Source organism: Colletotrichum chrysophilum (assembly GCF_026319265.1).
Source record: "Colletotrichum chrysophilum strain AFK26 chromosome Unknown scaffold_225, whole genome shotgun sequence".
In the NCBI taxonomy this organism is placed as follows: domain Eukaryota; kingdom Fungi; phylum Ascomycota; class Sordariomycetes; order Glomerellales; family Glomerellaceae; genus Colletotrichum; species Colletotrichum chrysophilum.
Genome location: NW_026517512.1, coordinates 1486 through 28970, shown reverse-complemented (window position 1 = coordinate 28970; position 27485 = coordinate 1486). Strand labels below are relative to the sequence as shown.

At 52.9% G+C, this 27485-nt stretch overlaps 7 protein-coding genes across 7 annotated transcripts; 4 read left to right on the top strand and 3 right to left on the bottom strand.

Moving 5' to 3' along the window:
- Positions 1-460: 460 nt before the first annotated feature.
- Positions 461-1251, top strand: COL26b_013373 (uncharacterized protein; the record flags this gene model as incomplete). Its single annotated transcript, XM_053185990.1, has 2 exons — positions 461-1034; positions 1097-1251. 2 exons carry the CDS (start codon positions 461-463, stop codon positions 1249-1251), a joined length of 729 nt encoding a protein of 242 aa, XP_053030063.1.
- A 588-nt stretch (positions 1252-1839) lies between these two features.
- COL26b_013372 (uncharacterized protein) lies at positions 1840-2356 on the bottom strand (the record flags this gene model as incomplete). The annotated part of the gene is made up of 2 exons (XM_053185989.1): positions 1840-2277; positions 2351-2356. The coding sequence occupies 2 exons, from the start codon at positions 2354-2356 to the stop codon at positions 1840-1842; spliced, it is 444 nt and encodes a 147-aa protein (XP_053030062.1).
- Positions 2357-2930: 574 nt separating this feature from the next.
- Positions 2931-4898, top strand: COL26b_013371 (uncharacterized protein; the record flags this gene model as incomplete). The annotated part of the gene is made up of 1 exon (XM_053185988.1): positions 2931-4898. One exon carries the CDS (start codon positions 2931-2933, stop codon positions 4896-4898), a length of 1968 nt encoding a protein of 655 aa, XP_053030061.1.
- Positions 4899-6002: 1104 nt separating this feature from the next.
- On the top strand, positions 6003-9714 carry CHS2 (Chitin synthase, class 2; the record flags this gene model as incomplete). The annotated part of the gene is made up of 2 exons (XM_053185987.1): positions 6003-8418; positions 8471-9714. 2 exons carry the CDS (start codon positions 6003-6005, stop codon positions 9712-9714), a joined length of 3660 nt encoding a protein of 1219 aa, XP_053030060.1.
- Positions 9715-17757: 8043 nt separating this feature from the next.
- COL26b_013369 (uncharacterized protein) lies at positions 17758-19586 on the top strand (the record flags this gene model as incomplete). The annotated part of the gene is made up of 5 exons (XM_053185986.1): positions 17758-17812; positions 17925-18012; positions 18069-18230; positions 18299-18596; positions 18645-19586. The coding sequence occupies 5 exons, from the start codon at positions 17758-17760 to the stop codon at positions 19584-19586; spliced, it is 1545 nt and encodes a 514-aa protein (XP_053030059.1).
- A 2014-nt stretch (positions 19587-21600) lies between these two features.
- COL26b_013368 (uncharacterized protein) lies at positions 21601-23079 on the bottom strand (the record flags this gene model as incomplete). Its single annotated transcript, XM_053185985.1, has 3 exons — positions 21601-22778; positions 22833-22937; positions 22992-23079. The coding sequence occupies 3 exons, from the start codon at positions 23077-23079 to the stop codon at positions 21601-21603; spliced, it is 1371 nt and encodes a 456-aa protein (XP_053030058.1).
- Positions 23080-25108: 2029 nt separating this feature from the next.
- COL26b_013367 (uncharacterized protein) lies at positions 25109-25996 on the bottom strand (the record flags this gene model as incomplete). Its single annotated transcript, XM_053185984.1, has 1 exon — positions 25109-25996. One exon carries the CDS (start codon positions 25994-25996, stop codon positions 25109-25111), a length of 888 nt encoding a protein of 295 aa, XP_053030057.1.
- Between the last annotated feature and the right edge of the window lie 1489 nt (positions 25997-27485).

The following is a 27485-nucleotide window of genomic DNA, read 5'->3' as shown; positions in this document are numbered from 1 at the left end:
CCTTCCTTTTTCCCACATTGCTGGATGGTTGGAACTTGACTTGGGTCCGCCTTCCGCTTCACAAACCCCCCATCCTGGCAACTGCCAACCAACTGGTAGTAGTAGTAGCACCTTCCAATCCGTCTCACTCGACGACATCTCTACCAATTTCCTACCTCACCTCACCTCACCTCAATCCTCGCCGACATTCCCGATCGCAACCCCCGTCGCGCCTCCCGCATGAATTGAGCAATTGCGTCGCCTCTTCCCCCATCGCCGCCCTGCCGCTCCTCACCACCGCCGCAGCCGCCGTCGCCTGTCGCCCGTCGCCCGTCGCCGTCGGTCTGCCCCAGCACCAACGAGGCCGCAGTCCCGTCCCCCTTTGCAAGGCACGACGACCTGCTGTTCGACCCCTAAAAAAACATCGCCATCGACATCGACTTCAGTAATGTCCGATACCAAACCATCCGATACCGCCAACATGACTGGAGGACAAGCACCCCCCAAGGACGGCGACGCCTCTCTGGCCCAGCCCAGGGACGCCGTTCCCATGACGAACCTGTCAACAGACGATGCCGCCGCAAACACATCCAAGGCCGCGGCCACCTCATCACACCCAGAACCCAACACCGCGACGGGGGCCGATGATTCTATCGAACCCTCGGCCAAGGGGAAGGAGAAGGAGTCCGGCAACACAGCGCAGCCTGCGGCCCAGAGCCAAGACGACTCCTTGGCAATTGGTCCCTCGGTCGATGACGTCCAGCCCATCACCGTCTCACCAACCGACGGCCCCGTCTGCAACATCACGCTCCTGTTAACAACCGGCGCGAGACACCCCTACAAGTTGGACGAGAAGTACCTGACAAAGAGGAACGTCAATGTTCCCGGATTGACGGAGGCCGGGAAGAAAGATCCTTTCAGCATCAGTGTGTACACCCTTAAGGAGCTGATACTGCGGGAGTGGCGTGACGAGTGGGATCCAAAACCGGCCAGCCCGAGCAGCATACGGTTGATCCATTTCGGAAAGCTGCTGGATGATAAAGACCAGCTTAAGCGTAAGTAAACCACGATACCCTACACACCCCAGTAGTTTCCCTCATACTGACTCATCCTGCAGAGTACCACTTCAGCGCTGAGGCGGCAAACGTCGTCCATATGACAGTTCGGCCTGCCGACATCGTCGAAGAGGAGGAGCCCAAGGGAGGTAGCAAGTCGGCCTCGGGCGGCAGCCGCAACCGCGAAGGAGGCAGCGGGTGCTGTGTAATCTTATGATCGAAACGGCCTCTCGACCACGGTGTTTTCTTCAGCATTCTCTACATCTCCAAAGATCCATTCCTTAATCGACAGGGAAGAATGACATGCATGGGAAGAAGGCGGATGGAAAGGGGGTTGGTTCGGTTTCGATACTACATGCATTTTCAGATGTGCCCCGGGCCGGCTGGTCTCGAGGCTCTCGGGTTTGGGTGTTTCAGGGTCTCTTCTTTTTTTTTTTTTTACTACTTTTCTTCTCTCTTCTTGAGTGCGTGTCCATCCGCCGACACTACCCCTCTCATCCCGAGCGTATTACAAAGAGCGAACAAGAAACGGGGGGAAACAGGAGTTGGCGTATCCATAGCTTGTATTTTTTGACTGTTCTGTCTGCTCTCGCGCCCGTCCATGGGTGGATCTGTCCATAGGATATTAGAACGAACGTATTCGGTTCCCTTCCATCCCTGGGCTGCTCTAGCAAACTCCTATGATATTGGGGGTAGTGTAAAATCTCCCCAGCCGGGGGTTCATTGCGCGTGTGTCGTAATGTTACAGTCAATCCAGCTCCCTTCTGATCCGTCTCCTCATGACGATATTCCGTCCCTAGTTCCCTCAAATCTTGAGCTTCCTCTCCATCTCATCGTGCATGCCGACGATGCCGACGCTCTCGTCGCCCGTGTACACGTCCTCCCACGTGATGCTGGCGTCCTTGCCGCGGAGGATCTCCTCGTGGACGGAGGCCTGCTGGCCGCCGAGGGCCACGGGGCGCCACTCGCCGTTCTGGGTGATCTTGAGCTCCATCTGGCGGCGGATGGGCTCGGCGGCGCCAAAGGTGCGGCGGAGCGTCTCCATGCGCATGGACTCCTGTGTGGCCTCCCAGTTCTTGAGGCGGGCCTCGAGGGGGTGGGCGGAGGAGGGGACGTTGTTGCGGGAGTCGAGGGCGGACTGGCCGACGCCTGCGCGGAGGGTGTCGTGGACACCCGGGGCCGAGGGGGCGGCGGCGCCGGCGGCGTAGGTTGTGGGCTGGTTTGCGGCGGGGACGATTCGCATCTGGAAGGGGGGTTTGTGGTTAGTTTGGCTGGTGGTTAAATGGCGGGGAGAGGGAGATAGTTGGAGTACTTACCGACATCTTGACTGGATTTGGGGAGGAGGTGATGGAGGTTGTGTGTGTGTGTAAGGGTGGTGGTTGATGCGGCTGTGATGAAGGGTGTTGGTTGGGATGCTGGGAGCTTGCGCCTACGTGATGTGCCTGGAGCTGTCCGCCTGCCGTTGCTGCTTTGGTGCTGCTGGCTGCTGGCGTGGTTGCTTCCCCGGTCGCAACCGCTTAGATAATACCATCACGTGATCTGGAGGCTGAAATGCAGGCGCGGCAGGAAGCTGCCAGAGTGCCCCTGCCTGCTTTCTCCCCCGGCCCCGGGCGAGCTGTGGAGGAAGGTGGGAAGGTACCCGCGTGGTGGGGTGCGATGACGGTCGAGCTTTCACCGAGATCGCAGCGAAGCTGTCCGCTCCATTAACTACGTACCCGCGAAATAAGAAAAAGTCCGGGAAAAGCTGCGACGTCAACTCCCCTCCCCTGAGACCTTTCGATTCAAGAGGGAGACCATGTGGAGAGGTCGTCTTCATTCCACACACTACAAGATTCTACAAGAGCAATTGACTGTGTTATAACGGCCAATTGGGGGACACATTTTTGAAATTTCACGATGAGGTTACCACCGCGCTCCTCGGCGCCGATATTGCGCATCGCCAACGGCACGTTCTACCGAAGACACCCGAACGCGCAGACAACGCATCCGAACCCGTCACTGTTCGATGAGCTGAGCTTCGAGATTCCCTCCACAACGACGGAGGGCATGAAGAAGAAGCACTGGTGCATCGTGGGGCCGTCGCTTTCGGGCAAGACGACGCTGCTGCAGGTCCTGCGGGGCCAGCACCTCGCGATCCCGCCGAGCTCGCGGTCGTACCCGTACCTGTCGAGCGATGACGTGTCGGCGCGGCTGCGGACGGCCAGCAAGGCGATACAGTACGTCGGCTTCGACGGCGAGCAGGGCGGGGGTCTTGGGGGGCCGACGACGAGCGCTTATTTGGCCGCGCGATACGAGTCGCGGCGTGAGAACACGGATTTCGGCCTGCGGGACTTTTTGCTTGGCAATTTTGAGCAGAACGCGCTAGAGCGGGAGCTGAGGCAGAAAGGGGAGGGGGAGCTCCCGCGGGGACTGTTGGAGAGGGTTGTGAAGGACCTGAGGCTGGACCAGCTGCTCGATCTGCCGGTTGCGTTTCTGAGTAACGGGCAGGGGAGGCGGGCGAGGATTGCGAGGGCGCTGTTGACGACGCCGGAGGTGCTGTTGCTGGATGAGCCATTCATGGGTCTTGACCCGCCGACTGTAGCGAGTTTGAGTCCGTTGCTGGAGGGGCTGGCAGAGAGGGAGAGCCCTAGGCTTGTGTTGAGTGTGAGGCCGCAGGACCCTATTCCTGAGTGGATTACGCATTTGGTGTATTTGAGGAGCGACTGCCAGATTGGGTCCATGGGGGAGAAGGATATTGTGCTTGAGGGGCTGAGAAAGTACGTCAGGGGCGTGTGGAAGGGTGGCTTGACGGAGGATGAGAAACTGCCTGTGCATTCACTTATTGAGATGGGAAGAACGCTGACTGCCAAGGGTGTCGTCGGCGATGGGCTTGTTGCGGCAGAGGAGAAGAAGGGCCATGGTGTTGGGCCCGTTGTCACTGAACAGGGTGTTTCTAAGGAGGTTGGAGAGCCATTAGTTGAGATGGACGGTTGCCAGGTCAGGTACGGGAGCAAGATTGCCCTCGGAAACTGGTCTCAAGACACAGAATCCGGGGCCAAGGACGGTTTGGTTTGGACAGTGAGACGAGGTGAAAGATGGGGTGTCTTTGGGCCGAACGGTTCTGGAAAGACCACCATCGTCTCTCTTCTCTGCTCCGACCACCCGCAGACGTATTCCCTCCCTATCAAGCTATTCGGCCGAAGCAGACTACCTGAGCCAGGCTCGGGACAGAGGCCGCTCACGTTCTGGGACATTCAGTCACGCATCGGTCACTCGAGCCCGGAGGTTCACCAGCACATGCCCCGTAGCTTGACGGTGCGACAGGTGCTTGAGAACGCGTGGGCAGACACCTTCAAGGCGGTGCCTAAGCTCGACGATGAGGCAAGGGGCAAGGTTGAAGCATCGCTTCGCTGGTTCGCCGCAGAATTGAATCCCGAATACCACAACACAACGGGAGATAGCCTGGCCTGGGCCGACAACTTCCTCTTCGGCGGCCTGTCCTTCACCGCGCAGCGCATTGCCCTCCTGCTCCGCGCGGTGATCAAGAACCCTGACGTGGTGGTCCTCGACGAGGCGTTCAGCGGCATGGACGACGCCGTGCGGGACAAGTGCATGCTGTTCCTGGCCAAGGGCGAGGAGAAGACGTACAGCGGGGAGGAGATCGTCGACAGCGAGGCTGCCAAGGCCGGGGAGGTGAGGGTCCGGGGCCTCTCGGACCAACAGGCGTTGATCTGCATCAGTCACATCAAGGAGGAGGTTCCGGATTGCGTGCGGGAGTGGATCTGCCTGCCCGAGGCGAACGAGGGGCTGCCGGCCAGGTTTGGACGGTTCGACGGGCCTCTGAGGACGGATGAGAAGCGTTGGAGGGCGCTCTGGGGTGTTTAGATTAAGATAAAGAGGAGTGGATCAACACGATAGAGAGAAAACAGACAACCTTAGCTGGAGGCGGAGAGTTGTTTACATACATGCTTAGACGAATGGGCGGAGACGGATACACAGAAGATCTGTCGTGCTGCATACGACATCTGCGGTGCGTCACGCAAGACGAGAGGAGAAGGACCAAAAAAGAAACAGTCCAAGCCATGGGGTCATGTTGTGTTTCTGCGAGCAATGGCCACGTTGCGCCCCAGGTGAGAGTTGACAGGTGCGGTGCAGGGCGGAGCATCGTCAAAGGACATGGGAAACACTATGGACGGCATCGCGGATGAGCCAGGTGCCCAGCTCGATCTGTTTACTTTGAGCCACTCCGCCCAGCGTTGGATGGCCGTTTTAGGCGACGGGGTCCAGCGACGCCCCCGTGGGCGCTAACCGGGCGCCTGCTAGGGAGTTCCCACAGGCGGTGCTCTGAGCCCAGTGCATCAGCAGCCCCCCCATGCAGTGTCCCGCTTTTCTGCGCCCACCGAGCCAGGAACACCGCGAATCACGGCCGGGTTGCTGGGCCAACGCGATCAAACTCCCCGATCCGCCCTGTTGCCCCTCGACAACTCACGGATGCGCTGGAGGCGTCCCATAGGTACCAACCAGACGCCAGACTCCATCCCTCCCACGAGGTCTTGCTCCCCCCCAGCTTTTTCCTGCACGTCTTTTCTGCCAGGTGGAATTCCCAGCTGCCTGCCTCTTATCATCTCACTCCATTCCCACTTTGCGGGAAAACGAAAGACGAAAAAAAGAGGCCAACTAGCTCATTTTTTGCATTCATCCGGACGTTTGTTGGCGACTCCTCTCACCGACCAGCATCGTCATCGAGATCGACTTACACGACGACCAATTGACCCCACGAACGCCGAGAATCTGCGGCCGGCAAGCTCACCACCCACGACTGAACGCCAGACTCACTCAAGACCTCCTTCGCGGCGCCCGATCCCGTTGTGAGAGAAACAAATTTATTTCACCGGCCAAACCGAGAAGGAAGACCAGCTTCATTCTCATTCCTGAGACAGTCGAGACCTTCACCCCAGTAACTGGGCGGCGCCGACCAGAACAGGCACAATGGCCCCAAATCGACCGCCCGACTACAGCCTGCCGTCCTACGATGACCGGGACGACGACGGCACTCCCACCGGGAGCTCCAGGAATCCCGCCGCCATTCGACTCTTGACTCAAGTGGAAGAACCAGACAGTCGATCAACGTATGTAGTTTCCAGCGCTCAAGTCCAGAACCCCTCCGCTTCCACCTCTTTTCCTTCGTCATCGTCTTCTTCTCTTCAGCAGGACCACAAGACGCCCGAGTCGTCGCCCAGCCTCTTTCCACGCCCGCTTTCGCTGCGCAGGAAGAAGTCGGACGGGGCTGACCCGGTGATCTCTACGCCTGAGCACATTGCGACATTGAGGCAGCAGGAGGAGGCGCAACCTCCCCCGGAGCCCATTCACCCGCCGAGAGTAAGGGGCGTGAATGTCGTCGACTTCGGTGAAGCTCAATCCGCCCCTCTGACTCCTAAGCCGGCGCGCGCTGCTACTGTCAAGCTACAGAAGAAGCGAAAGTCCGCGCAGATGAGGGACGCTGAGTTCCGGGACAGTCTCCCGACCATACCAGAAGGACTCTCGCCTCGGAGGCAGGCAATGCGCAAATCTTCAAGTGCTCCTGTTGCTCCTTTGTCAGACGACTCTCACGACAGCACAAACTCCAGCGCAGGCAGAGGCTCACACGCAGAAAACAGTATTAGGCCTGAATCCTCCCGGCGGTCTTACGCGGCTTCCTTCATGTCCGACCGCTCATCCATCCGGGACCCGCCCCGCATGCCGCCGCCCACCGACTCGACATACGTGCCCTTCCAGGGCCGCGACTACGCCCGCGAGTATGAGCGCACTTACCAGCAGGAGTACGAGAACGACTACGCCTACGAGTACCAGGCCGGCCGCCAGTCCCCGACGAGAACGTACAGCCCTTCCAGGCTTTCTTCCGAATTCACCAGACCGCCTCCTTCCGGCATCTACGAGCCCAGCGACCTCAATGGCAGCCCGCGACCCGGAACCCCGTCTTCGAGATACGGCGGAAGCCCGAGACGTCCTCTCCCGCCCGCGCCCCTGTTTTCGACTGGCGGAAACCGCAACTCGGCCGCCTTCGCAGACGACGCGACAGTCTCGATTCCCCTGCACGACTCTGACGACGTTTTCGGCCCAGAGACTGACATCAGCGAGAGCCACCCCATGAGAGAATCATACCTGTCCCAGGACCAAGTCACCCTTAGCGAGGAGGATGAGGCCGAGACCGACCTCAGCGAAAAGGTCGAGCACTACGGACCCGCCCCCGACGGCCACCAGGAGCGTAGAGGCGTGCGCGCCCCGCAGATGTCGAGGAAGGAGGTCCAGCTCATCAACGGAGAGCTCGTCCTGGAGTGCAAGATCCCGACGATCCTCTACAGCTTCCTGCCGCGCCGCGACGAGGTCGAGTTCACCCACATGCGCTACACCGCCGTCACCTGCGACCCCGACGACTTCGTCGAGCGCGGGTACAAGCTGCGCCAGTGCATTGGCAAGACGGCCCGCGAGACGGAGCTCTTCATCTGCGTCACCATGTACAACGAGAACGAGTTCGACTTCACAAGGACCATGTACGCCGTGATGAAGAATATTTCGCACTTCTGCTCGCGCAACCGCTCGCGCACCTGGGGCGACCAGGGATGGCAGAAGATCGTCGTCTGCATCGTCTCCGACGGACGTGGATCGATCCATCCGCGCACGCTCGATGCCCTCGCTGCTATGGGTGTCTACCAGCACGGCATCGCCAAGAACTTCGTCAACCAGAAGGCTGTGCAGGCCCACGTGTACGAGTACACGACGCAGGTGTCGCTCGACTCGGATCTCAAGTTCAAGGGCGCCGAGAAGGGAATCGTGCCCTGCCAGCTGATCTTCTGTCTGAAGGAAAAGAACCAGCGGAAGCTGAACTCGCATCGTTGGTTCTTCAACGCTTTTGGAAAGGCGCTCAACCCGAACGTTTGCATTTTGCTCGACGTCGGTACCAGACCTGGCGGCACGTCGCTGTACCATCTCTGGAAGGCCTTTGACAACGACTCCAACGTTGCGGGTGCCTGTGGTGAGATCAAGGCTATGAAGGGGAAGTTCGGATCGAACCTGTTAAACCCCTTGGTGGCTTCGCAGAACTTCGAGTACAAGATGTCCAACATCCTGGATAAGCCTTTGGAGTCCATCTTTGGGTACATTACCGTGCTGCCCGGTGCGCTTAGTGCGTACCGTTACCACGCCCTACAGAACGACGAGACGGGACATGGACCTCTTAGTCAGTACTTCAAGGGAGAGACGCTGCACGGTCAGCACGCAGACGTGTTCACGGCCAACATGTACCTTGCTGAGGATCGTATCCTATGCTGGGAGCTTGTGGCTAAACGTGGTGAGAGCTGGGTGTTGAAGTATGTGAAGGGCTGCCACGGTGAGACGGACGTGCCAGGTAAGAAGCTCCCCTTGCGCTGTTGGTTGACCATCACTAACGAACCCCATAGACACTGTTCCTGAGTTCATCTCGCAGAGACGTCGTTGGCTGAACGGTGCCTTCTTCGCCGCCGTCTACTCCCTCGTCCACTTCAAGCAGATCTGGTCCACCGACCACACCTTCGCCCGCAAGGTCCTTCTCCACATCGAGTTCGTCTATCAGTTCCTGCAGCTCATGTTCACCTACTTCTCCCTGGCAAACTTCTACCTCACCTTCTACTTCGTCGCCGGCGGTCTAGCCGACCCGACAGTAGACCCCTTCGGTCACAACATTGGTCTCTACATCTTCACCTTCCTCCGGTACACCTGCGTGCTGCTCATCTGCGCACAATTCATCCTCTCCCTCGGCAACCGTCCGCAAGGCGCCAAGAAACTGTACATGTTCAGCATGATCGCCTACAGCATCATCATGATTTACACGACCTTTGCCACAATCTTCATCGTCGTGCGGCAGTTCAAGGAGAAGGACAACCCGAATATCCACCTCGGCCAGAACGTCTTCACGAACCTCATCGTCTCGACCCTTTCCACCGTCGGCCTCTACTTCATCATGTCCTTCCTCTACCTCGACCCCTGGCACATGTTCACCTCAGCCGGCCAGTACTTCATGCTCCTGCCCGCCTACATCTGCACCCTCCAGGTCTACGCCTTCTGCAACACCCACGACGTCACCTGGGGCACCAAGGGCGACAACGTCATGAAGACGGACCTCGGCGGCGCCGTCGGCAAGGGCAACAGCGTCGAGCTCGAGATGCCCTCGGAGCAGCTCGATATCGACTCGGGCTACGACGAGGCGCTGCGCAACCTCCGCGACCGCGTCGAGGTCCCCGCCAAGTCCCTCTCCGAGGCCCAGATGCAGGAGGACTACTACAAGAGCGTGCGCACGTACATGGTGCTCTCGTGGCTCATCGCCAACGCCATCCTCGCCATGGCCGTCTCCGAGGCCTACAGCGAGCGCGGCATCGGCGACAACTTTTACCTGGCGTTCATCCTGTGGGCCGTCGCCGTGCTCGCCGTCTTCCGCGCGCTCGGCAGCGGCACGTACGCCGTGCTCAACCTCGTCAGCATCATCGTGCACAGCGAGGGCCGGCTGAGTCTCAAGATGCCCAAGTGGATGGGCGGCTTCGGCGAGAAGGTCAGCGAGAAGATGAGCAGCCTGTCGAGCAGCGTCGGGGGCAGCAGTGTGGGCGGGAGCAGGCTGAGCGGGACGAGGTTGAGCGGGACCAGCCGCTTTACGAACCCGTTCCGTCGTTGAGGGAGGCGGGGCGTTCGTCCCTTCTCCATACTTCTTCCTCCACACCTCCTGCTGAAAGGGAGGTCACGACTCGACGAAACGAAATATGTGTCTTGCAGCCTTGGCGTTTTACGGTTTTCCCATTCATCCCCCTACCCCCATTTCCTCGACCTTTTTCCTTTTGAAAGAATAAAGGACTGCAAGAGAGGTAAGTTACTTATTTGGGCAGGGTATTTGTGTTTTGCGTGTTGCTTTTTGAAGAACGCAGTTATTGATATCAGATGGGCATGATTGGGAAAGATTGATGCGGTCAAACAAAGAAACGCTTTTTGTAATGAGATGATGGGAGAAGATGCATGGGAGACGCATGTGTGTTGACGGAATTTTGTTGTGTTGCATGAAAGAAACATGCAGCACTTTTTTGTGTAAATAGATAAAAACATGATGGGATGCCATCCATCATTGGGACCTATCCTAAGGGAGGTCTTTGATTTTGATTCTGCAATTGAGTGATATACCCCGGTACTTTCTGCTCTCTTGAGATCCTACGATTGACAAGATGTGATGTTGTTTTTTCAGTCCTGCTGGTCAGGTTTGATAAATAGTCTCGGCTTGATGGTAATGATTGGCACATGCCCAGCATACACGTCTACCTTAACGACGATAGCGAGTACACAGGAAAAGTAATCTCTCTAGCACAGGAAGAATAGGAGCCCTCTACATTGTGTGCCCCCTGCCAACACAAAGCCTAAGGAGGTGGGGAGGTAGGCGTTTAACGGCTAAAACCGTCTTCTCCTAAATATAAATATGAAAGGCAATAGCATAGGTCCTCGTGTATACATTCGTGTGGGTAGTATGATGGTTCCTTTGGATGTTATTTAACCAAGTGCTGGGCTCAGCCTCAACCACCGCTTCTTCTCAAACCCTTCCAAATCCTTTTGATAAAAGAGTCTTTCTTATTCCCTCCGATCAATCCTCCATCCTTTCGGAGCCCATTTTGAACCGCCGGACATGTCACCGACAGCGGGTTCTCGATGAAGCAGAAAACTGGCAGTTTCTTCTGCGAAGTAAACCAGCTAATAGAATCAATGATCGTCTTCCGAAGTATGCGGTCTTGACACTTCTTCCCGTATGTATCCCAAGCCCGAAGGGCTCCTTTTTCTCTTAGCGTTGCTCCTTCTGCGACATTCCCAGAATCCATGAGAAAGCGGGCAAAGTCGGCGTCTTGAGCTGCAGCATTTTGCATGCCAGGTCCGAGTAAAAGCTGAGCCATGTACTTCGATATTTCAGGCCATTCCTCAATATCTTGTGTTGAAAAGCGACCCTTCCGGATCGCATTATAATGGAATCCCCGGAGAATATCGACGGCTGCATTGGTGATGTAGTCGAAAACTCCATCGCTTTCGTAATTTGCCGTACGACGAAGGCCACTTTCATCATTCAAGAAGGATAAGCTCACCTGGACGTCGGCCTCCTCAGGGTCCTCTTGATGAAACCGACATCCCTCGTGCCACTGAATCACTTGGTTGTTTGGCGCATCTAAAGGTGTTTTGTAGATATTTGAGAGCCAAAAGTTGGAAGTTGTAATATCGCCTGCCCCGGCGTGCCAAATCGATAGATAAAATGCCACTTGACCCATTTGGCATAATGAGTTATTTGCGAAGTCGGGGTCGGTGTGTTTGTTAGCCTTGGGGCATTTGACCTGAATCCTGCGATACACACGAACTGTCTCGTCTGGATTGTCGATGCAGCAGCCAATTCCACCATTCTCGGTGAAATACGTGTGAGTGAAACATGTTCGAGATCGGTTGCGATGTTCAAAAGACCACATGTCGACGAGATGGCCAACGCTTTCTCCGCCAAAATCAGTTCTCACCAACCGATGAAAATGTCTTGCCAAGTAAGCAAGTGAATAAGGCCAATATTTCAAGCACACAGACCTCTTCCAGTCAAGAAGTTGAAGCAGCATATACAGAGCCGTCGTTTCGGCGTCGTTTCCAATCTCTCCGCGTAGCACTGCTCGAGAGAAGGGGTCTGTCGCATTCCAAGCCCATGTGACACCGCTCGCGTGGGTCCATATCTCTCGAGAGAAATCTCGGGGGTCGTACCAACGGAACACAACCACTGCCAGGCTCCATGAAATTACAGTGCGGAAGAGTTCATTGGTATCTTCCGAGCCTCCGGTGTGATTGCGAAGGCACATGTCGATTTTGACGAGGCGGTCATCAAACGCCTCCGGGTCGCGGTTCATGTAACGGGCTTGCAATAAATCTCTCACCTCTTCGTAACAAATTTGCAGTGACAGGCCAAACCCAAGGCGTATACCCGCAACTACTGGATGACTTCCCACTGTGAGTTGGCCGTACCAAATGAGGAGCCATGCGTACCAACCACCATCTAGGGTATCACCCCCCCCATCTTGGGTCGAATGCCGCATGATCTGAAATGCGAACAAAATCTCGACGACTTTGGGATGCTGAGAGGGAAAGAGTTTTGAAGCTCGACAAAACATCCACTCGAAAAGATCTCGGTATTCCTCTCTGACGGTATGGTCATTATCTTCGTAGGTATCAATGAAGCGTTCCATTTGCACGGAGCGAGAAATTTCTTCAATTATGAGATCGAAATCGTCCGTTTGCGGTGTTCGGAAAATCCATCGAGAAAGAGCATGGCAAATTGACGTGACTTGAGTAAGAGCGGTGTGGACTGCTCTACCATACGGATAAAGATTGAAGACGTTGCCCGTGACAGATTCATATCGACCGAGGGAAACATCGACACTTTGTAACGGGTTGTTACAAACGAATGGCTCTGTCTTTGTATAGACGGAGTAGAAATGGGAAACATGAGCCTCATCAGTTCCGCCATCAACAGAACCGTCGTGGCGCCATACAAATGGATGCAGCATGCTGACCGTTTTGTTTAGAGCTGCCTCGTGTTCAGCAGGAGTTGAGCGGAGTCTAGTCCATAAGTGGATCAAAGGATGTATAGAAACATCACTCGTGCCGACAGACTGCTGGAAAAAGGAGAAAGATCGAAGGATTTGAAATGCTTGCTGGACTTGTAACTCTGAATCATGAGGCCTATGTTAACAAAATGTCTTTAACTCCGTGACAAATTGAACTAACCTGAGAAGAAGCCTTCAAAGGTGAAAAGCTCTTGTGAAATTCCTTCAGGAGCCAGGTACTCAGATACCAAAAGTACTTCAGCGGCTTCTGGCATTTGGTTTTGGACAGCTTCGAATGAAATCTCCCATGTGGTCAACACGGTATCATCCTTTTCATCCCAGGCTGCCTTCCTAGCCTTTCGACTGAGAATCTCTTTCGGGTATCTGTGGTAGAGATCAAGGTATGCTGCAAACGGCATCTCTGAAGGATTCATAGCTATGTGAGCTCCTGCTTGTGATATAGCTAGCGGGAGATACGCAAGTCGTTGAATGATGGCCTGCGCATTTCTCCATTCTAAAGGAACGTGTGCAAAACTAGACTGACTGGCCGTCAGATATCTTCAGAAAATGTAGGTACCTACCATCTGTCCCGATTTCGGGCCCTTGTGGAATGCCTGTTGTTAAAAGCGTGAAAGCTTCGTCCTGTTCCATTAAAGGAACTTGGATTGAATTCCTGGTTATTGCTAAATCTGATCTTCGACTGGTAATCAGAACGGAGCCTTTGGCTTTAGGCGGCAGAATTTCCTTCAAATCGATAGTCTTCGGGTCGTCAAGGTTGTCAATGATCGATAACCAAGAGTCATTTTCCTCGTGTCCTAGCCACATAGATAAAGCTCTGCTTATATGTCCAGACTGGATTGTTTCCTCCAAGAATTGGAAACGAGGGTTTTCTCTCAGGCCATTAATCCTATAGTGACCCAGTATATGATTTCCACACTCTGTAATGCTGGTCTTCACTGTGTCGGGTCGACGCGCGTCTATCCAAAAGATTGATCCGTAAACCTTTTCTTTCAGGCGAGAATATTCGAGTGCGAGCTGTGTCTTACCTATGCCCCCAGTACCGTATAGAACAGCCTCCTTCCGCTCCATTCGATGGGAGCCAGGCCTGAGGATGTCGTCTATGAGCTGTAACGTGCGGTTCCTACCAGTGAAATGCTGATTCCAGACAGTTTTGAAAGTTACACCAAGGCGAAATTCTTCAGGCACACGTTCTACTCTGGCTTCAAGCCTTTTGTCTTCAGCCCTGTCTGGGGCCTGGAATGTTGCTATATGTCTGTCAATTATCTCAATCGCAAGACAACGGATTATGAACCCGTACTTTTCTTGATGAACCATCTCTCCCAATTTTTCTTAACAACTTGAGTAGCACTTCTCGAGTAGAACTCCAATCTTTTGGAAACTTTCTCGAAGTTTGCGTCTCCTGCACTGCTGAACTTCACCATGGTCGAGTGGTCAGCGACCATCGGGACGGATTCGGTATCAACTGCCCCAGGCACCACCGCTGACGCTTTGGGCACGACCTTTATCGAATACTGTCAGAATGTCCCTCACCAATGGTTGTATGGATGGTGTCAATTGAACTTACAATCGTACTTCCAAATGGGATAGGCATTGCGAGCGTTTCATAGAAGAAAACTGTCTTGAAGCTTTTGCTGATGGAGTTGTATCGTTCCTGGAGCTCTTCAACCCACTCACCATCCGACTCCATCTGATGCAGTGGTTTGATATTGGTGTGTGAAAAGATGGAGAGTATTGTTGTTAGTACTTTAGCAAGTCTAGCGCCTTCAGAACCGCGGTGAGGCGTTCCCAGGAACATGACAGCATAAGTCGATAGCTCGATTGACTTCTGCTCCTCTAGGTGATCTATATCAGCCATGTACGAGTTAAGTAGAGCCTCCAACGAGTCAGCTTCCTGAATCATTTTATCTTTCAGTAACGAGGAACCTCTTACAGTCTTAATGACCAAGCCGCCTAGACTATGCCCCACGAACATTATGGGTCGTTGCTCGGTCTACAGTCGTGATATCAGCCCGAGACTCAAGGTGATATCATGATACTCCACGACACCCAGAACATCAGATAACCAGATTGATATTTGAACTTACACTAGTGAGTCCTCGCTCGATTGTCAGATCGCTGACCAGTGCGCGTCCATGATCCGATATGCCCAATGTCAATTCGTGATCGCTTCCTCTCGTTCTTGAGTCATAGCTGTAAGAGTAGATTCGAGCCTCGGGAACTCGTTGAGGAAGCAGATCCTGCAACCAATAGGTTCCATTTTCAGCCGTCCAAGATCCTCTCCAATCACCATCCAGACCGTGGACAGCGACGATACTGGTTCACAAGTTCAACCGATTAGTAACAGCACACCTAACCGCTGAAGAATCAAGCCTACTCGATCTAAGCTCCTTGTGAATCAGCCAAAAGATTAAGCCCTAGTGCTCCAGAGGAGGAATTCCGTATAATGTTCAATGCGGCGATGCAGTTCCCGCAAAGCAGGAATATTGCCTGCAAAAGAGCCGGCAAGTCAGTTGACGCAACCTCAGCGGATTGAAAGGTCCAATGAGCTCACAAGCGGCCTCATTTTCAAGGCATGCTCAAAATTGAACAAGATGGGATATTTTGATGCTGCTGCCATTCAACACAGCTTGCGATAATGAGGCTTCACGTCGTGCAACAATTAGTGAGTCCGATCCCATGAGCTTGCGGCACTAGAGTAAGGGAAAAGTACATTTGCATTGCCAAAAAGACGCCGTCTGCCTTGATGGGATTCATCCATGATATATGACGTGTGACTGCGGCATGGAGGCCAATTAGGACGCAAGGTGGTGGTCATCGCTGCATAACCGGGCTGACAAGTTAGTGGGTTGCTCCTGCGTGTCACAGGCTGCGTGACAGATGACGGGAACGCGAAACAAAAGACAACCCCAGGTCATTGGCTGGTTCGCATTGCCTTACCCGTGACTGTAGGACTTCTTCAAGGGCTTTTAGGCAGAAAGAATCTCGTCTATGAAGGCGACGACAGAAAATCTGACCTAATCAACTTTAACTGCATTAATTCTGCGACCAATCTCTCTACACCACAGCATCTAGTCGTCGCCGTCGCGAGGAATTATTCTTGACTCAAAAGAACGATTATCGTCGAAGCTTTGCTTATTCAAACGAATTCAAGATGGCATCGAGGCCACCAAGCGCCGAGCGAGGTCCTACGGTACCAAGCACCCCAAGCACAACATTGCCAACTCCAGATCCGCCTAAAGCTGGCAAAGATTGCAGAGAGTCTGCTCAATACTATCCCAACGATCATGTGGTTGAAAATTCCGTCAAGGATTATAAAGTATTCATTACAATCATGCTGACCATTTCCATCTTTGGCGCGTCTACGTTCGCCGTAATTGCCGGCCAAATGGAAGACCCTGTAGAGCTTTGGAAGCCAAGACAGCCACCATTCACCTTGCCTACAGTCAGAAGATTTCTCGCGGTAGGATGGCTTTGTTTTATTCTCACGATAGCCATCGCGGGCTATAGCTCGAGTCTGCTCACCATTTTACGCCAACAAGCTCAAGAGGCCGAAGATAAGTCCTGGCATCGAAACTGGGATAAGATCGGAATACTAGCGTCAGCAATGATGCACTTATTTATTGTGCTGGCGTTCTTGTTCCTGTCATTGGGTCTCGTTGCATACGTGGGGGCACTGGGATGGGTTGGGGTTGGGTTTTCCAGCCTTGCTGGCGCTTTCGTGATCGGGCTATCCATCTTTCAATGTCGGTAAGTTTCGCCATGGGACTACACACAAGTTGGACCTGATAACTTACCATCAAAGGAGCCACCATCGGCATAGGAAGTCTCATTGAATATATCAGCTCGTCGGCTGAGACCATGGTGTGTACGAGTGACTCAGAGCAGACTCATTAGTCATTTGGACGCGGTAAAAGGACAAGACACCTGGATTTTGTTTGTCATCTTTTCTATTCGCATACAGAAGCCATCGCTCAATACCAAATGGTAGAGTTCTGGGTTTTCTGACACGTCCGCCAGTGGATAGATCTCCGCTCAGGATGTGATGCTCGATTTCACGCCCGTTAAACGGTGACAACTCGAGAGAGGAGCTTCGATGCGGGAGAGAAGACAACAGCACACAAGAAAAGCGCCTCCTCAAGGTTGACCAGTAGCCTCAGGCGTTGAGTGTGTATTCGTTACCAGAACACATCGACTTCTTCCGACTCGGGCTGGGTAGAGTGGCTGTTCTGTTGGGCGTCGTCAGTTCTCGTCTGTTGACTACAGAAGAAATGTGCAGTGCGCGTTTTATGTCGACAGATACCTTGCACGGCACGAGCGCTCATTGCACAAGCATCAACGACATGCGAGATTTTTAAGAAACTTAGCGCGTGCTGCGGACTCAGTACATACCTGCCAATCATTCACACAATCGGGAGGGATTGAAATGCTGCCCGCGTTAGAGGAAAAGCGTTAAGCGAGACGTTCATCTTCACGTCGATTGAGCAGCTGTAGTTCAGCTCCACGGAGTGAGCCATGGGAAGGGTTCGAGTTCTCCGGGAATGCTGTCCAGGGAAGCTCAGTATCGGACCGTCAAGCAATCCCGGCCGGCTTCGGCGATTCGGGCAGTTTCAGGCCCCCGTCCCCGCCCCCGCTCATCGCCGGATGCTGGCGTCCGTGGACATCACGCCGGAACCCAGCTCAACATCCCTTATCAAAGTCCTTGGAAACTCAATTGAAAGTGTCATATGTCAAAGCTTAGCTAGGTATTTATGAAAACACCATTTTAAGACTATCCGAAACCTTGAGCTTGCTTCTACTTCTGGTCTGCAGAACATGCCGAAACTCATACCAGGTGCTCACGTGATGCAGTCGATGGTGAAATCACATCTTAGGATGGCGACAGATGGCGAATTGCACCCGACCAACCCAGTCCCCCCCCTAAACCATCTGATAGATGACAAATGCGTATGATGCCACTCGGCGAGATATCGTGTTTGATGGGGGAATGTTTCTCTATTTAATTCACTTGCATGTATTGTACATCTCAGGTCTGAGCTTCTGAAGTATAGAACTCGTACTTGTCACAGCTTTTTGGTCTGAGCTTTTATGAAATTGAAATGGGCGGCGAAAGGAAAATCAAGTCTGTGGCCATCATTGGCGCCGGCGCTGCGGGTAAGCCAAGCCCAATATTATACGGCAGAAGCCATGCCACGACACGATCGTCTGTACACTTGGCTTGATGACTACGGTTGCGGTAGAGCTGACTCGCATTTCGTGTGAATAGGTGCTGTCACAGCTGCTGCTTTCAAGGCGGAAGATTATTTTGAGAAGATTCGGGTGTACGAGCGAAGAGAATCTGCTGGTGGAACATGGTACGGTTCTTTCATTGGCGCTGCTATCTGTGCAAAGACTAACTGAACCTATAAAGGATATACGATCCGAACCCAGCCGAGCTCCCTCCGCTTCAGCCGGGATTACTGCCTCCGGAACTGGACCCGGCGTTGGAGATCCCGGCCGAGCTTCCGCAAGTGAAGCCGCATAGCACCTCTCAGGAGAGGTACACGCAAACGCCGATTTACCACTCCCTAACGTGAGCATTCCCACTTTCCAGCTTGAGGAAAGCTCCACGCTCTAATCATCTGCTGACATGTTGATCAGTACCAATGTCCCAGACATCGCAATGTCTTTTTCCGACTCGAGATTCGCTTACGGACCTTTCGCACCCCACTGGATCCCACGACAGTACATCGAAAACTACTTCTCGCAGCACAAGACGGATGATATTCTGGTACTCAATACGACCGTTGAAGATGTCACGAGAATTGATGCCGTTGATCGGCCTGAGCAGTGGCGATTGACGTTGCGAAGATTTGACCCCGCAAGAAACGTCGATGTGTGGTGGCAGGAAACTTTCGATGCTGTCGTTTTTGCGAACGGGCACTACTCTGTTCCCTACGTATGTTCAACCTCATATCCAACGATACTATAGACTGACGTGGCATAGGTCCCCCAAGTGAAGGGTCTAGAGGAGTACATCAAGAAATTTCCAGGCCGTGTTGTTCACTCGAAGACATATCGTTCACCGCAACCCTACGCCGGCAAGAAGATTGTTGTGATCGGCAACTCAGCATCGGGCCATGATGTTACGGCTGAGCTTGTGGGGACGGCCGCCGAACCTGTGATCCAGTCTCGTCGGAGTAAGTCTCGCTGGGATGGTGATGAGCCACCGCCTGGCCAGGCTTGGAAGCCCGTCATCAGAGAGTTTCAACCCGACGGACGGATCGTATTCGAAGACGACACCTACTTGGACGATGTAGATCACGTTATCTACTGTACGGGCTATAAGGCTTCGTATCCGTTCTGGAACAGCAAGGAAAACAACAATCGGCCGCTGTACGATTACAAGAAAGGAAAGCTGGTCAAGATCTTCTGGCACACGTTTTTCCAGGATTTCCAAACTTTGGGCATTGTCGGCATGCCCCGCGTTCTCACTTTCAGAAGTTTCGAATATCAAGCCATCGCCCTGGCAAGACTATTTTCTGGGAGGAACTCTGTCGCACTACCGCCTCTCGAGGAGCAAGAACGCTGGGAAAGAGAAAGAGAAGAGACAGTCCGAAGGGAGGGCAGAAAGTTTCACGACATCCCATGGGAGACAGGCGAGACCTTCGAGTGGCTCACGGGTCTGTACAGGGTGGCGGGTCTCCCAACGCTCAGGAGTAAAGGACGGGTGCCGCCTGTGCTTTCCGAAGATCTGATATGGGCTTTGGAACACTTGAAGAAGTACCCTGAGCCGGGTAACGGAGACGATGAGAAGTCGGGCGATCCGAAGAACAAGGGTGCACCGAAGGAAGTTGACGCATATCACCATGAGCGTCTCGATGGAGAGGCCAGAGGCCAGTGGTCGCTACCGACGCGTCCCAAGAAGGATTTACTGAGCTTTATATAAATATCCTGGAACTGGAATAGGCTGAAGGCAGAGCGAGAGAAGAGCAAGACCACATAAGCCTCCCTTCATCGATGATTGAAGATAGATTGTTCTACTTGTTGACCCACTTCCAATCGTGCAGCTTCTTGGCCCTTGAATTATAACAACTCTTGTCCTCGCACCACGTGGAGTGCCGCATTTCCTCATCTTGTGTGTAAGTACTAGGATCAATGCCCAGAATCCATCCGAAGCTCTCTTCAGTCAGGCCAGAGTGCGCGGCTGCAAACTTGAAGTCTGTACTAATGTCCCAAGACCCCAATAAAACGACTACGTCGTTTTCTTCTAGTCTCCATAGATACTTGAAACTGCAACGGCCGCGAAATATTGAGTGGTGATGGACTTGTTGGTGTTGCCAGCCATCGTGTACCATGAATCTGCCGATCAAATTTGGATTGTCTTTTGCGCGACAAGCGCAGCAAAAACGTCGGGCATAATCCGATTGAGGTCCGCTTGGTGAATGCCAATGACATTTGTTATCCATGACCGCCGGGTCTCTAAAACATGCACACCGATTTATGTTGAATGGCAACATAAAGACATCTTCGTCGATGAAGCGTAGGTGTGGGCAACACAAATCCCCGTGGTCTCGTTGTAGCCTCTTCAGACCTTGTCGAAGAAGGTCTTTGGTCACGACTTGAGTCGGCTGGAGTTGGCAGACTACAAGCTTCCACTCCAAGGTTGTATTCATGGTCGTCCGTTTAGCTGGAAATGCGGGCGTTGTATTTGTCGCAGTCGCGGCACTCCTGTTGACAGCTATCGGACTGGGTTGGTACGAGTATGGCCGCTTGATTAACCTGGGTCCCGTGCCGGGCCATCCAATGCTCTCGGAGCACTCCACACATTGAAAGAGGACAGGTTCTGTATCGCCCCTCGTAGCCATTTGCAAGGAGATCAGCGAAGACCATGACATATCGTGGTGGGAGCAGATTCGAACACTGCCCTCCCAGCCGATGCAAACTCTGCGGCCCTTTTGATATCGATTCATAGAGAACCAGCTCTCATTGTGCGTGGCATCGCAATAATGGCAAAAGAGCAAGCTGGCTGCAGACGCTTCTGGGCCACGTGAACATTGCTTTTCGGTAGACCAGTCCACGCGCTTCCAGCATTCCTGGCATAGGTCCTTGCGCAGGCGATGCCTGTGGCGCAAACTTTTCAATTTCTTTTTGCCGTCATCTTGGAGACGGAAAGTCTTGAAGGCTCGAACCTGCCGCCGTACTTGAAGGTCAAATATTGACCTGAACAGTCGTTGTATCCCTGAAGGCTTCCATTGTGGCGTTTGCTTTTCTTCTGCTGTTTCATAGTTCTCAGCAAATGCGCCTCTCAGAGATAGTTGGAAAATCAGACTGCATGCTTGTCGGAAAAGGAAAAGCTCTTCAGGCTTGAGGTGAAGCATGATTTCGATAAGGAGTTCTCGGGGCATCCAGTGAATGGTGGAGTTGAGCTGGTTTTTGTTTCTGCGATCCTCCCAGCCCGTTGTATACGTGTAAGCTGTAGCATGGCTGTCAAAAGTGCAGACATCTTTGCGATATTTGATGCACCGTTTCTCGGGATACGCCGTCTTTTCTTGCAAGGACATTGTGGCCAGCGGTTTCTGTGAGCTGATTCTGATGCATGTTGGTATCTGATGCGTGGAGAAGTGCCAAATAGGAGCAAGGCAATGGTTTTCACTTTGAAGCAACCTTTATAAGCAGTCGAGTTTTCAATGATCCACATGAAACCTAGTTGAAGTGCCAGCCAGAAAGGTTGTGGGCACTAACAAAAAGGGGAGCCTCGCCCTTTGGTTTGCAGTACCAGATACGGTGTCAGAGTAGAATCACAGCCGCGAAAGACACGAAGGATATTTGAGACGATGCTCCGTGCCATGCTGAAGTATGTTCCAGGAATGCAGTTCTTTGGGTCGCCAAGATATGAAGTTCATTTGATGTTGTATTCATCCGAAAGAAAAGGAAATTGGTATATGGAAACATGAAAGAGTCTAAAGAACCATGAAAACCGTGCCTGCAACAACACTACCCGTTACTAGAATAGTCAAAATAGCCGCTCCGGCCTTGTCTGCAGTAGTAATCGCCGACGGGGCCTTCGTCCCTGAGCCGTCACTCTTTCCTCCAGTGACATCGCCCGAAGAGTTTCCTCCCGTGTTGGCGGTGACGGGCGCATCTGCCGACGAAACGAGGTTGTACATGATGATCTGCAGCGAGTTCATCTGGGGACCGACACCAACCAAGCCATCGAAGGTGTTGTTCAGCCAGGAGAAGCCACAGGCCGTACCCGCATGACCCTTAAAGCCCGAAGCCGGAGATCCTGAACATGCCGTAGCTGCCGCCTGTGCACTTGACAGCAGCAGAGGTTGAATGGTGTCGGTAGTGTATGAAGCCACCTGCATCGTGGCGGCCATCCATCTGCTCAAATATCCCTTGAAACTCTGAGCATCTTGACTACACTGCGCCGTCGGTTCGCAATACGCTTCGTAGAGAATGTTGTTCTGGACGAACGCGGTCGTGATGTCGGTGAGCATCTCGTCAACGCGCGTCTTCCACGTGTCGCTTTCCGTGATGTTGTACATGACGGCCGCGCCGTACAGGAAGATGCCGGCGTTGTAGGACCATTTTGTGCTGTCGGTAGAGCTGGGACATGATCCCTCGAAATGAACACCGTCAAGAATCTCGTGGTTGCTCGTGATCAAGCCGACGCTGGTTTCCCAGTCCCAGACCTTCTCGGCCCAATCGGAATAGGTGGTATTGCCGGTGTAGCGAGCCAAACGGGCGGCCACGTTGAAGAAGCATCCGTTCGAAATCGAGTTCTTGTAATCGTATCCGGCGTTCCACGTGAAAATCTGCCATCGCACGCCACCGCCGCAGTTTCCTGTGTCCCATCGACTAACGTATTCGTTGAAGACTGCTTGTACTAGTGCAAGCCATTGTGGTTCGCCGTCCGGGGGATTCGGGTACTTGTGTTCCGCTGCTGACATGGCAGCCATCGCCCAGAAGCCCTGATCGTCGTTTCCTTCCGTCAAAGTCTGGTTTTGGGGCATATAATCATTATCGTCACCGACTTGATGCAGCAAAGCTTGTGTCGTGATCGTGTTGTAGGAGTCGTCGCCTGTGAGCCACCAATAATCAACCAGCGTGCCAAACATGGCACCAGCCTCCCACCCTAGAACGCATTGAAATCAGCTTTGAGATCATCCCAACAGTCGTGAGTTCTCACAGTAGTAAGGATCTGGCAGGTTTCCTGGTGTGTCGCCAGTGTTGTTTCCTGTGTAATATTTCACCAATCCATATGCAATTGTGCCCGCAGCGCTCTTAATCGACTCTGCAGGGAGTTAGCCACCACCTCTTCGCAGCAGTTTTTCCATGATGAACTCACCATTGTCCGTGAATGTGACGTCGATAGCATTTACCGCTGTCGCCAGACCCAGACCCGCCGTCAATGCCGATAATGTTGTCGGCTTCATGTTGACTGTGTTGGCTGGCTTGTGCCCAGAATGCCAAGGCGAAAACTAAAGTGAGTTCGGTTGAGCAAAGGCTTGAATCGATGTCGCGATCGCTTGGTACCTTGGCATCGACGACGACTGGGCTCAAAAAAGGCCGCCAGGACCGCCAAGATGGGCAGAAGGGTCGCTCGAGTTAAAAGGGAGCTTCAAGGGGCTGTGCAAACGCGGGTCCAATTTCGACCTCTCCACCGCTGACGTTTGCAACCCACAACTTCAACATGCAACTGGATGACAAACAATGAATATCGGATCCAACTTTTTCAAAACAAGCCGAGCATATTTTTCACTCCTGTCTGAAATTTGCATCTTCAATCCTGAGGGCAGATCTCAAGTTCCGGAGCCGCCCAATGGCATCCCAGCGTGCCAGCCTTATGTGCCTGCTGCGGACTTTGTTCAGGTTTATGGCGCAACAATGCAAGTGGATTTGCCCGTGGGTTCCCTCCATATCGTGAATCCACTGCCTGGTTACCGCCCAACACCAAGTGGAAAGATGTTCTCCAGAAGTTATGCACCAAGTATCCGTATCACTCGGCAACTAGATCCGTCGCCTTTCCCCGGATTGGAATGATGATCAAACGTGCGGACGAAGCTGCGAACTCGTGGATTTGTGACTGCAGATTACGTGCGCCTTTTGAAGGGCCGCGAGGCACAAGACAGAAAACTTCCGGTCCGCTCGGACTTAGCGTCGTTGGCCCCCTGGGTGGTGGGGTGATCTTCCTTGCGATGACGATTCGGCCCCATTCCATCGCCCAGAATTAGATCGTTAGTGGCAGAAGCTGTGGACTAGTTGTGGGGAAACGGTTGACTGACGCGTCTCAGGCTCTCCCAGCACGCGATGCGATGGATAGGGGTAGGCGGCTATCTTCCGGAACAAGTTCCAGCCCCTGCCGTTTTCCCTGGACATTTCGACGAGTTTTCAGCCGGGCGGTGCATGTTGGCTCGCCGGAACATGTCCTGGTTGTCTTCGAAGTCGTGTGTTTTCTTGATTGGCTCTCTGTTTGGCTGTAGGAAAGCTGTTGTTCTATTGGCTGAAAAAGGTGGATTCTACCAAATTGAGTACAAGATCCAACACACAATAAATGGAACCGGACATTGCGGAGGACCCAAAGGATTGGGGGTAGTCGAGAGATTCATATCTTATTGGTCTTTCTTTGAGGTTCGTGTCCAGAACTTCCCGCAGTTTAGCCGTTTCCCATCTTTCCTTGGGAGAATTGCACCTACGCTACAGAGTATCACAGACAAGGTATTAGAAGGGCAGTGGGGTCCCGGATTTCAATCTCCCTCCGAAACCTTGTTCCCGAGAGCCGCAGAGAATTCGATGATGGCCATGCAGGCTTGGAAGTCTTGAATTTAACAAAATGCCGAGCCTACGTGTGCTATTTCTGTCTGTGATGTATGATCCTAGCAATAATAAAAGACACTCGTCTCAAGCAACTTAGCCCCCATCATGAGCGCCCCCTTCACAAGGCTGTCCATCGACCTCCTTTTCCATGTTTGGGGGTGTGATGAGACCAGAATTCGACATCAGGCAGCGGATTGATTTGTTCACAGCCACCTTCATAAAAGCGGATCAGCACGAAGGATTGGAACGCTGCAGCGCACCAGCTCATCAGGGGTTGCGACTTTCTTTTGCAAACCCTAGACTTGATGTCTCGAATAGGAAAAGGTTTTTGTGGCCCGACAGGATACCTGCATATCCTCCAGAACCTTTTTCTCGTATTCACGACCCGATAATAAATGAGATTTGGAGGCTGCGAATGGCGGAATACAACATTTTGCTTGCTATATGGTCGATCTTTGGCATATACCGTCAAGACTATTCCATTTACAGTCACAACTTGTCAGCATTGCATTCCCTCGAGAGCCAGAAGGATCTCATGTTTGACCAATGTATTAGTGGACAGCGTTAAGACGCAAATGATGAAATGAAATCAATTGAGGGAGAATCGAGCTTAACAGAGACTTATCGGCATTGGTATCAAGTGGCCACTCAGTTGGTCGACAAGCCGTAACCCCAAGTCGAGACTGCTCTTTGGTTCTGGTAATCCGGTGCACCCTTTCCTTCCACAATGCGTACATCTTCAACGCTGACTATGTCAAGCTCGGCCAGTCGTGTGGCTACGTGATGCAGTGTGGGTAGCTCATCAAAACCGAGGGCCTCAAAATGGATCTTCGCGTCCTTCGCCTTGAACATGCGCTCCAGCTTGAAGCATTCAGGAGACGGAGCCGGGGAGACCGTGGCGTATTCGACATCAGCAACACCCGGACGGCCGGTGCGAGGGATGTACTTGAAGCAAAGAACATCCTGGCCGGGTCTTGCGGGCTCAGGAGGCGCCACCTCCAGCTTCAGGCCGGAGATCTTGACCTCTCCAAATTGATTGCCTTCCCAGCCCATCGAAAGGCTCCAGTCTCCTGACGCTTCAACGTTGTCCTCCTGATCCAGTGTCGCGAAGAGCTTCGGGTAGCCCAGCTCCTCTCTGCCGCTAAGGATGGGGTCCGGGAGGTTCTCAAACAGGACGCTGAGATATTTGCCCTGAACAGTCTCGGTCTTGCCCTGGCAGATGACGTTGTGAATGTAAAGGCCCGAGTGGTTGTATCCGCGGCCAGCCAGCCAGGGAAGGTTACCGAGAGAGGTAAAGGAGATGGACGCTTCCGCAAGACCCTCCACCACCGTCTCCGCGTCAATTTGGAAGCATGGTCGGGGTAGTAGTGCGACCAACTGGTCAACCGGGGCTTTGAAAGTAACTGTACAGGTTTTGGTGTTGACCTGATCCCAACCTTGGAGCGGTTGGTTGCCCTTAGCGTCTTGCCGGGGTCCTGGGCAAGGGCCGTAGCCCAAGGGCATGCGCGAGAAGTTTCTTCCTGTCGTGATGACCATATCTGATGTCTTCCTAGTGTATCGGTGACAATGACGATTTCTTTTTCTTTGGCGAATGAAGTTGAGTTAGGAGATTGGTTGGCTTGGCGGGTGGGCAGAAGAAAACGTTCGTCTGACGGGCGGCCTGATCAATGATTAATGACGATGACATGTGACAACCGCGTCCGAGCCAGCGTTTAAAACGAGATCGATCCTCCAATTCCAGACTGCATTTGCAGAAAACGCAAACTCTTGGACCTCCTGTTATGAGCGGTGCAGGCAGCGGAGAAATATCACCGACAGCCATCCGCCGGAAGTCCGTGAGGGGAAATGGGGAAAGGGGGTTCCTCAGCCTCCGAGCCCAATGTCTCCCGATAGTCCGCAATATCTTCATTTTCGGTGTCGCAAATGTTTCGCAAATGTTAATTTGTGAGTAATGTACAGACAATGGAAGCAGTGAGTAAATGCCGCATTAATCGGCAGATGACATACGCCAGACGAAAGCATGATTAGAGACACTGAGCGATTGCCCGATGACCATTGGTGTAACAATGAACCTGTGCTATGAAAGATGTAAGTGATCCTCATGAAAAGCTCCCAATATCAAGTGTTAATTGGTTCTAAATTCTGGAACTCTTGGGAGAGATTTGCACCTGCTGACTGCAGAGTTGACGCCACAAGTATTCGGACACTCGTTCAATCATGTCTTTGGGTGTCCATTCCATAATTAAAGAAGAAATACACATTCTCGTCGACGTACCCCAGAAATTTGCGAGAAGGCCTGCGCTCACAGACAAATTATAGTCGGCCTGAAGAAAAAGTTAGAGTTCTTTACTGCCTTTGGACTTGGTGTTGAGTTCAGAGTAATGTATCTCCATGACACCACCCGGTAGTTTGAAACGCAGTGGCACGAATAACATCTCCCGCGAGTGCATCAATATCAGACGCAAAGCAACTGATGTGGCAAATCATTGACTTGTGCGCTGCCAAAAATGCGTCTTAGTGATCGGCAGATATGAGATTTCAATGACCAAGCCACTTTAAAATAACGTTATCAATCAGCCGTTTGTATCCCTCTGCTTTGGTGTCTTATTCGAAATATTCGATATCTATTCTATATCGTATAGAACGGATCATGAAATTTCTGAGGATATCAGCAGACAACAGACTCAGCTTGGTCATACTACGGTTGCAAAACTTGTCACATGGTTCACCCTGGGCAGTCAACTGAAGGGGCCAAGCTTGGCTGTGGTAGTTGCTAACGGAATGCCTTCCAGGTTGAAAGAGAACGTTAGCTGAGGGGTTTTGATCCGTTGTCATGACATCAAGACGTTCTGTTGAGTCAATCTTCGGTAATGCTCGGGCTTCTTCTCAAAGTGAGTCGCCCGACTTATCATCTGAGTCAACTGTCAAAAGGGCAAAGTAGGGCTTTGAAGACCTGCGAAAAAGCAACAATGATGATACAGCAGAAGGAGAGCCACTCTCATAGAACTAGAAAAACCACGTTGAT